Source organism: Rhamphochromis sp. 'chilingali' (genome assembly GCF_963969265.1).
Source record: "Rhamphochromis sp. 'chilingali' genome assembly, chromosome: 20".
NCBI lineage: Eukaryota > Metazoa > Chordata > Actinopteri > Cichliformes > Cichlidae > Rhamphochromis > Rhamphochromis sp. 'chilingali'.
Window position 1 is genome coordinate 8,193,435 of NC_137947.1, and position 10,781 is coordinate 8,204,215.

General features: G+C 41.3%; 1 protein-coding gene across 1 annotated transcript; it reads left to right on the forward strand.

The window, feature by feature from the left end:
* Positions 1-591: 591 nt before the first annotated feature.
* On the forward strand, positions 592-10,032 carry mlh1 (mutL homolog 1, colon cancer, nonpolyposis type 2 (E. coli)). The gene is made up of 19 exons (XM_080868581.1): positions 592-1,062; positions 1,304-1,394; positions 2,130-2,228; positions 2,308-2,381; positions 2,479-2,551; positions 2,632-2,723; positions 2,797-2,839; positions 2,949-3,037; positions 3,135-3,247; positions 3,348-3,441; positions 5,258-5,411; positions 5,711-6,048; positions 7,628-7,770; positions 8,109-8,217; positions 8,304-8,367; positions 8,440-8,604; positions 8,708-8,800; positions 8,883-8,993; positions 9,082-10,032. The coding sequence occupies exons 1-19, from the start codon at positions 956-958 to the stop codon at positions 9,235-9,237; spliced, it is 2,208 nt and encodes a 735-aa protein (XP_080724707.1). The 5' UTR covers positions 592-955; the 3' UTR covers positions 9,238-10,032.
* The last annotated feature ends 749 nt before the right edge of the window (positions 10,033-10,781 follow it).

The window sequence follows — 10,781 nt, forward strand, 5'->3', positions numbered from 1 at the left end:
TAATAGACTGAGACTGAGATTACCGAAAAGCACCACTGAACGACACAGGAAATCATTCCTGCCTGTGGCCATCTCCCTGTACAACGCATCCACTTAACACACTGTTTGCTGCTACAACTACACATGTTTCTTTTCCAAATATTTATTTATAAGTGACTTATGTATGTATGTATGTATATATATGTATATATTGTACTATTCTTAGTTAGCATATTGTCTGTCTTGTCTTAATGTTGGTTTAAAATGGAGCACTGTAACAAAAAATAATTTCCCCCAGGGATCAATAAAGTATTCTGATTCTGATTCTGATTCTGATTAATAGATCAAACAAAAGGGGGGGGGGGGGGGGGGGAGAAAGTAAAACACATAATTGCCATTTATTTTCTGCAAACATATTTGTAATTGAACTATATAACCGTAATTATTTTAGCTTTTCACAAAAATAACTGTTTACTCCTCAAAAAGCATGATTACACAACCGTTACGGGTCGCTAGGCTACAGTATTTCAAAAATATTTGCCAACGAAGAAGACTTTTCGGGAATTACGTAGCTCTACAGCCGGACGTAGTCACCGCCCCCGCCTTCTACCCGCGCTGTCGTCGAAGATTGTGTGTTTAGGAAGATGCGTGCCTTTATCTAAATAAATTGAAAATTATGTCTAAAAATTTTCTCCGCAATTATAGTTTATTTTTTAAAAGAGATTAAAACGTTTATTATAACGGTCATTGAGGTATTTGAGGGACCGACATTATAACTTCTGACATACTCTGACATTTTCAGGCGGAGTGAGTGGTCTATTTGTTTGCTTCCTCTCTGGTCACAAGCGTGCTCAGTTTCGTGTACAGCAGTAATGCTGCACTTTAGCTTAAATAAATACCGTTTATTCCATATGTTTACGTACTCGCACATTCTGCCTGCTCTTTAACCAAACTAGAAGTCAGCAGCTCTGTAAACATGGCGGGAGTTATCCGGAGGCTCGACGAGACTGTTGTCAACCGCATTGCTGCGGGAGAAGTTATTCAGCGTCCTGCCAACGCCGTTAAAGAAATGATTGAAAACTGGTAAATTAGCAGCTATATAAAGAGCAGTTTCAATAACGTGAGCACTAACGTTAGGATATTTAAGTCACTGTACGACTAGTGACTTAAATATCCAAGTAGCGGGATTATTAAAGGTGGCCATACATGGCCGGGGTGACTGTTTACATCACGTGTAACATAGTAACAGACCTGTAACTGTCTCCTCTTAGCGTGCAGTGTGACCCTGTGGTAAATACACTTTTGTGTTTTACAATTGTTCCAGTTTGGATGCAAAGTCCACAAGCATTCAGGTGACGGTGAAAGACGGCGGACTGAAACTTCTTCAAATTCAGGACAACGGCACTGGCATCAGGGTGGGTGACCCGCCCTTTTAGCTGGGTGGCCTCTGCTTCATCATTACGCAGTCAGGGTTAAGCTATTTTGGTTTTCTTCTGTCACTGAGTGTGCTAAGTCTTTCCCTGAACTGAAAGACGGAAGACACCAACTCAAGTGTACTTGTTAACACATTTGAACATTTTATACTTGAGCTGTTTTCTTGTAACTACAGCCATTTTTTCATGTCTTCTAACAATTTGCCCCAGTAATTTCTGGTAACATTAAATATGACAAAATGAGAAGTAATATAAGTTTTTAAAAAAAGGATTGATTTTTCAAGAAAATGTAATTAAAATGACATGATTTTCATGTTCCAACCCACGGCGATGTATTGTTAAATTGTATAAATCTTAGTTTTGACCAGATGGAGAATTACATAGTACTTACTCATAATTACTTGTCACAGGCTTTAGTTTTCCCACCGCAGTGAGGAACAAGCATACAATGATATATGACTATAACAACTGAATGCATGAAGTTAAAACTGAATGAGTGCCTAAGCTTACAAACAAGCTTACAAATGATGTTTTATGTTACGTCAGACATATTTATGCTATGAAAAACAAAATTCTTTGTTTGGCTTTGATTAAAAATCACTTCAAATTTTAAGGGTCAGTATGAAGGGTTGCCTCAGAATGACCCTGCTGGTGACGTTATGGTAGTTTGTTCAGAATATGCTGTGTACCAAGTGAAACTCTTTTTCACTACTGCAGAAGGAGGACATGGAAATCGTTTGTGAGAGGTTCACCACGAGCAAACTTCAAACTTTTGAGGACCTTTCGAGTATCGCAACCTATGGATTCAGAGGAGAGGTGAGCTGTGCACCTCTGTCTGCCTTCACTGTATTAATTTGTTCTGCATTACATTTATTGTGTTTGTTCTTGTCTGCAGGCCCTTGCTAGTATAAGCCATGTTGCCCATGTGACCATAACCACAAAGACTGCTGATGCAAAGTGCGCTTACAGGTACTGTTGCATTCCTTATCTGCTCTAAAGCCTTACTAAAGGCTACAAAACAACTAGGATGTCAGCTCTCTCATAAATTGGTTGTGTTCTCTTGCAGAGCCAACTACAGCGATGGCAAACTAAAAGGCCCTCCCAAACCATGTGCTGGAAACCAGGGAACGCAGATCCTTGTGAGTTCTCCTTGCAGATGAGCTGTTCTCTAAAATACAATTTATAGATGCTGAGAAGCTGCTCTTCTTGTTGATTGCAGGTGGAGGATCTTTTCTATAACGTCTCCACCAGGAGAAAAGCTCTAAAGAGCCCGAGCGATGAGTACTCCAGGATTGTAGAAGTGGTCGGCAGGTGTGGGTTTTATTCGTCTCTCATGATTCTTGGTGAATTTGCTTCAACTTGTTAACATTGTCTTACTCTGCAGGTACGCCATACACAACTCAGGAAAAAGCTTCTCTGTCAAAAAGGTAAGATGTGCTTTATTTTTCATTTAAATTAAATGCCTCCCTCAAGCACGCGAAGCAGTTTTCTTCAAATAAACTATTTGCTGTCTGTTTTTGTGACTCCTCTTTCCAGCAAGGAGAGACCGTGGCAGACGTAAGGACTCTTCCCAATGCGTCTGTAGTGGATAATATTCGAGGGATTTTTGGCAACGCAGTCAGCAGGTATTCCGGCAAATCTCCTTTGATGAGCGCTGCTTTTTATGCAACCTCTTCTCACCTCTGAGCTGATTGCATGACCGGCTCTGTGGTATGTTCCCAGGGAGCTGATCGAGGTTGCCTGTGAAGATCAGAAGCTCGCTTATAAGATGAAAGGCTACATCTCAAACGCAAACTATTCAGTCAAGAAATGCATTTTGATCCTGTTCATAAACCGTACGTACCACAGAAACTTACTGGAAACGCAGCAGTTAGCATTTAATCTTGTTAGCTGCTGTGTTTCTGTGAAATGAAGCTGTCTTCTGCGATGTCTCAGATCGTCTGGTGGAGTCGAGCGCTTTGAAGAAAGCGATTGAGACAGTTTATGCTGCATATCTCCCCAAGAACACACACCCGTTCCTTTACTTGAGGTAATGTACTTTACCTGTGTGGCTTTGTGTGTGTGTTTGCTTTTTTAAGTCGTACATCTGTTAATAACAACAATAATAGTTAGGCTTAGCAGGGGGAAGACACACATCTTTTTGACATTCATCTATCCTTGTAACTCAGTTATCACAGCTTGACCATCGCTTGAAGTTTTATGCAAAGGTTCTTGTTAAAAACTTGTTAAAACTGGACCAGGCACATAATGACGCGTGTGTTCCAGTATCATCCAGTGCTGCCTGGTGATTGAGTGAGTTTAATGAGAAATCCTCTTAAGTAGTACATTTTTTTCCTGCCACAGAAAAGACAGATGTAAATATTTGGGAGATCAAGGAGAAGAGACAGCAGGTTGAGCTCAGTTTCAATTCAGTTTTCTGCAATTCATAGAGAACTCAAATGTGTGTAAGACAGTTTATTTTACACTTACAACATTAAAGTGAAGTGGCAGACTTGAAGTTTGAAAGGGGCTGTGTGAAAGAAAAGTCTGCCAACGGTCTGTCTCAGTTGTCCTGGTCCCAGAGTACACCCTCTGAATTTTGTACAACACGCTAACTGAAACATTACTCCTTGTAGAAAATTTCAGTGTCAGAGTCCTTGACCTTGTTTAGTGGACCGGTTTTGTTATTGACATAGTCTCTTATCTGAAAGTAATGCAAGAGGTTGTTCCTGTCTTACATTCTTGCTCTATTTGATTAAAGGTCAGTAGGACCACATTCTCCAGTTGGTCTCTAAAAGAAAACCTCACAGTCCATTGTTTAAATGACCTGGTAAGAAATCCGGATTGGTAACAGTTGGGGAAGATGGATGTTATTTCAGTTCTCACTGCAATCCATTCCCTCCAGTCCTTGAGTGTTTTTATTGTGATTGGGTTCCTACACCAATCTTTTACAGTTTTCATATTCTTCATAACAATTAGGTTTGAAAGAGGATGCTTAGACGCTGAAGATTCAATATAAAGCTAAATTGAAGAAGACATCTCAATTGATATTTTCTAAATTCTATGAAGCTGCAAAGTTGACTTCTTTATGAGTGCCCATCTTTTGGACCAGATGAAACTTTCATTTATATTTTTAAATTTTTTTTTCTATTTGAATCATCCTCGCTTGATAGAGTGAGACCCCGTGTAACCAGGACATAGGGAGTGAGTTGTAAAGTTCAAGATCTTGCTTAATCTTATTGAATAAATAAGCTTTAAACATCTGATCGAACTGGGATGTTGGAAATATACCCAAGTAGACGAAACCCATCAGAGACCATTTCTAAAGGGGAGGAAGTAAAAGATTTGGGTGTCTGTTGCTGACATAGCCTCAGATTTGGAGAAATACATTTTTATACCAGATAAGGTGCTAAATAAATGTTTCACTTCTATTAGACAATTTACTGATTTTTTTGTAGGGTTAGACAAGAATAATAAAACATCATCAGCATATAAAGTAATCTTATGAAGATCCTGACCGATTACAATCCTGCAGACTGCAGGGTCACATCTTTTTGTATCAGTTAACGACTTTATAGCCAGACTGAATAATAGTGGCGACAGCCCTGTTGGCTTCCTCTTTTAAGAGTTTTTAGACCTAACCACATTAGCTGTAACAGTTGCCATAGGGCCATTAAAAAGAACCTTAAAGGAGTTAATGAAATTATGACCTAAACCAAATTGTTCAGCTTGGTCAAAGGGCTTCTCTGCATCAAGAAAGACCATCTGTTGCTTGTTATTGACATATCTGAATCACAGTTAGGACTCTTCTAACACTGTTTCTTGAGTTACAACCTTGAATCACTGTTGCTTTCTAACTTTCACAGCTTAGAAATCGCTCCTCAGAATGTGGATGTTAATGTTCATCCCACTAAACATGAAGTGCACTTCCTGCATGAGGACAGTGTCATCGAGAGCGTTCAGAAGCACATCGAGAGCAAACTCCTGGGCTCCAACTCCTCACGTACATATTTCACTCAGGTATGAAGTGACAAGGTCTCTTTCTTACTGTGCCCCTACTGTTTCACGTCCACATTATCTGACGTATTGTGCACCGCCACGTGTTTACTGCAGACTGTAGATAAAAGATGGATACAGTCGCTTTAATTTCCTGCATTTATTTTAAAGCTCAAATTTAGCGTTCCTGTCTCCATCTTTATTTTTTTGCAACCACAAGTGACAACATTTGTATGAAAGGCTTTTGCCCTGGCTTCATCTTTCAGCAGTGGAAGTTACCACCAGGTCATTTACAGTCTGTGCCCATCTCTGTCTTTGTGTAGACGTTGTTGCCGGGACTGTCAGTCTCAGGTAACACTGAGGTTAAGGCCTCCAGCACCACATCGGAGTCTAGCGAGCGAGTCTACGCACATCAGATGGTGAGGACCGACTGTCGCACACAGAAGCTAGATGCCTTCCTCCAACCAAAAGAAAAGCCGCTCCCTGATCCCGAGCCTGCTGGTCCCAGCAGTGGGCAGACTGCGATCAAAGCCATCCAGGCGGACAGCATAGAGATAGACGATGTAGATGACTCAGACATGCTGGAGGCGCTGGCTGAACAGGAAGCAGAGGTGCCAAAGGGCGAGGAACAAGGCAGCGTCGGTGCTCTTGATAATCAGAGGTGAATGACATATGTGCAGTAGCAGTAGCAGCATTAGATTGTGTGAGTCAGCAGGGATTAAAGACTCAGTCAGGGAGTAACTTTAAGTGTAATCCTGTCAGAATTTCTGCAAGTTAGATCAGGACAAGTCTAATGTACGATTGATCCTGCACTGTGAGCAAATCTGAACATTGACCCGCAGCAAATGAGTTGTGTAAGAGAGCAGAAAGAAGAATGTAAAAGTAAACATGGATCAGCCCTCACTGATGAGACATCACCCTTAGGGCCAATCAGTAACAAAAGCAGTGTTGTGTTTAACTAACACTGGCATTTAAAGTTACAGCATGTCATTTTTTAAGGTTATTTAACTGAAAAAAAGAACGCTGTGCTCTTAAATATGCATTGAGGAGTGTATCAATATGTCTTCCAACAAAGTGTTGCTTTCTCATTAAATTAGAATTAATATAGAAATAGAATAAAATACATAGGAGCAGGCGATGGTTTGTGAAAGCTGCCATGTTGCCCAGTCATATTGAATACAGTGGCTGAGATGGACATGTGTTTATGTATGTGGCTAAAGATTGGCCACACATACATGAGGTAATTAGTGTACCACCAGGCTCGAGTATCCTAAGAATCACACTTTCCCTCTGATAAACTATTTGATTAAACTCAGATTGTAAAAGAGTTTATTCACTACCTGTGAGAGTGATTTTAGATCCACTTTAAAGAAAGTTTCACTTTCAGCGCCAGCTAACAACAGCTAACAGCTGAAAAAAGAGCAGCGCTTATCAACAGAAAGGTTCAGGATATCCTCAAAAACTCAGCTCATTATCGCTGTGATTACACAGGAGTGATTTTCACTGACTCACCAAGTGGTATCAGACTCCTTTCACAAAGTTTTACAGCCTCCGCCAGAGTAAATAGACGTGGACACATATTGACGGTAAACGGTGGAGTGACAGTCACACTCACTACAGATGAACGGCCAGAGATGTTTGTCCTACAGCAGCAACTGTAGCTGGCATTATTGCATTATTCACTTGAATATGGAGGAGTAAGAAAACAGAATTCAGCTGACTGTAACGTACTGACATCTAGGGGTGAGACTGAATAACAGATTGTTAAGAGTTTTGGCGAGACAGTTGTTAAAACATGAACACCGAAGATCCTTCATAGATAGATTCCTGAGCTGTAAAGGGTGATTAAAGAGTTTCAGGCAAAATTTAAAGTGAGCCAACTACGCAGCACAAAACAGCTGTGACAAATCAGACAAGAAAAGTCAAACATCTGGCAGCTTCAGAGCCACATATTCCTCCTTGTTGTAGAAGTAGATAAAGAAAGGATAAATATTGGAGTTAGCTTAGCAGAAACATGACTCCAGATGAATACTGTTGGTTTCTTCTGCCCCCAAGTGGCCAACAAAGAAAGTCATCCAGTCCAATCTTGGAGTACATGTAGACTTTATATTTTTAAGACAACAAATATCTGCAACTAAATGTGTGTTAACATGTATGATCATTGGCACATCCTGTTAAGTCCCACAGCATTTTTAATGTAACCGGGTGTGATTGGGTCTGTGTGCGTTATTGTGAGACAGGAAGCGACCGAGGACAGAGCAGAAAGAGCAGCAGCAGGAAGAAGGCGAGGACTTGACGGCTGCAGCCACGCCCAAGAGACGACTCATCAAACTGAACAGCATCAAAGAGCTGAGAGCTGAGATCACAGAGAACACACATAAAGGTGTGGCGTCACAAAACCTGCCCTGTACCTCTGAGCACTAGCGCCAAATCAGATCTGGGGAATCTCCATCCCGGCTAAACTGAGCAGTCTAACATAAGAACCTCTTTGACTCTCTAAAATGTTCCACTGATTTGACTTCCTGCTCCGGGGCCCAGGTCGTTTTTCATAACCAGCTTTACGCAACTTCTTCTGCTGCTACATCATGCTCTCGTAATGATTCATTCGACCTCTCAGCATGTCTCAAATAAACCCTTTCTTGATGAACTTTAAGAGCGGTTTTTGTGATTTACATAACAAAACAAAGCCAAACATGTTTTATTCATGCACGTTCTCTCCAGGCCTTCAAGAAATGATGCAGAACCACTCGTTTGTGGGCTGCGTCAATCCCCAGTGGTCTCTGGTGCAACATCATACTAAGCTCTACCTGCTCAACACCAACAAACTCAGGTGAGAACCGTGAAAAAACTCTGTTCAGCTCTGCTCTTTCAAGCTGGTGCTGCTGCTTTATGTCAGATAATGTGTTTCTCTTACAGCCAGGAGCTTTTCTACCAAATACTCATTTATGACTTTGGAAATTTCGGTGTACTCAGACTGTCTGTAAGTAAAGTGTACAACGTCAGTGATTAGAAAACACTGTGTGGATCCTAATGATGGATAATGTGTTTTCAGACCCCAGCACCTCTTTATGACTTGGCCATGTTGGCTTTGGAGTCAGAGGAGAGCGGCTGGACTGAAGAGGACGGTCCCAAAGAAGGCCTGGCTCAGTACATAGTGGACTTCCTGAAAAAGAAAGCGGAGATGCTAGAGGACTACTTCTCCATGGAGATAGACCAGGTCAGAAATATTCTCTTTAGATAATTTCTGCTTGCATTTCAACATTGTTCGAACTCATGTTATAACCAAAAAAGAAACCAAACCCAAAACACACCCACAACAGGAAGGAAACCTACTAGGACTCCCGCTACTCCTCGACAACTACACCCCAGTCATGGAGGGTCTCCCTATGTTCATCCTGCGCCTGGCAACTGAGGTAACCTAAATCATAGCCTCTCCATTTAAGCTACAATTCTGGAAACACAAACTGAAGACCTTTGTGCGGCGATGTCGTGCAGGTGAACTGGGACGGTGAAAAGGACTGTTTCAGAGACTTCAGCAAAGAGTGCAGCATGTTCTACTCCATCAGGAAGCAGTACATCCTGGAGGCCGAGCCAGGAGAGGAGCAGGTGTGAATACTGAACTTTGCAGAAATTGTCCAGCCAGTTATGGACCTTGTTTTGTCTCGTGTGAGGTGTAACGCTCGTGACGTTTCAGGGCACTGAGGTGAAGTCTTGGCGGTGGAAAGTCGAACACCTCATCTTTAAAGCTTTCCGAACCCTCTTCAGTCCTCCGAAGAGCTTCAGCGAGGATGGCACTGTGCTGCAGATTGCCAACTTACCCGATCTCTACAAAGTGTTTGAGAGGTGCTGAAACTGCTCATCATGGCTGAAAAAAATCAACTATATAAGCTCTTTTTCTTTTTTTTCTTAAATAACACATACTGTAAATAAATACTTTATAGAAAACAAGACTTCACATTTCTGTCTTTATGAGTAAAAATTCTGTTATAAAAGGGTCTCTGTTGCAGGAAACCCTTTCTGAACGGCTTACTGAAAAGTGCCAAGGCTCCACATGGTTTCCTAACACTAAGACTTCAGGCATGAAGCCAGGAAAATAGAAGTGGGTCACAAGTCCCATAACGAAACCCGAAAACGTGCCAGCAAATGAGCTCGACTTTTATTACTTCTCCATTCCACCTGTCAGTCGAAGCTGTGTCAGCACTCTGTGTGAAGGAGGTTAAAGCAGCTCTGCCAGTGTTTCCATCAACACCTGAGGGACAGTAACTAGTTTAACACCTGCAGAAGACCAGAAAAGTGAGTGAACTGTACTTACCTGATTTACTCTGTTTCGTTTTTAAAGAAGAAAGCGAACCCGAGTTATTCTAGTGATTCCAAACGGGGACAAATTAAATTCATACATCTTTTGATTTCAGAGTTTCAAAAGTGGAAATTGGTGTAGGCTTCCCTCGCTCTATGCATAGAGAAGCAGAAATCTAAAAGATGTGCTCCACTTTTTAAGATTCCAAAATCAGCTTCAATTCTTTACTCGCACATCACAGTAATACAACCTGAAGTGAAGAACTCTGACAGCCCCTTTCAAGTATTGCTTAGCAGTGGGATTAACGTGTTAAAAGACATACATGGGAAAGAAAGTTTGACTGGAAACAACACAAGAAAAGCAGATAATATTTAATAAAAATGGTCCACAAAATTTGCAGTTTTGTTCTGTGGCTTTTTTGTAGCCTTCACTTTCAGGGCAGTGGGAATGACAGGACACCAGATGTTAGCATGAATCTTCAGCTTGGCCATTGAAGTATTTTTAGCTCATAAAAGAATCACTAAAGGGCCATAATGATGGGCTTCATTTGAGGTTTTTAAAATCCTCCTGGTTTGAAATCATCTTTCAGGATGCCAGCAATTTGACCATAAGATGGCGCTATAATGGTTGGGTTGAACATTGACAGAGTATCCGGTGTATGTGGTTAAACCAGCCTTGTCCTCGTTTGGCCCCTGATAACATTTTGGGCTTCTCTTCAGTATTAGAATCAAATGAAGACCTCTTGGTTAATAAGAACAGCTTAGTTTCTCGTCACTGGCTCCCTGTTAAATTAATTTCATTTCTTCTCACATGAATGAGAAATGATCTCAACGGAGCCTCAGTCTCAGAGTGACAGCTTACTTCTTGTTCTAAGAGTATCCAAAAGTGGCACATCATCAGCCATCAGACCCCTCTCCTGTCAAACCAGCTTTTAGTTTAGGTTCAAGAGACAGAACTTAAGTAGGTGCACCTTGCTAGACACCCCTTTGCCTTCAGCACTGTATTAATTCTCCATGGCACAGATTCAAAAGTGCTGGAAACATTCAGCAGAGTTTTCGATACATGCTGATGTGACAGCATCACACAATGATCCTGCA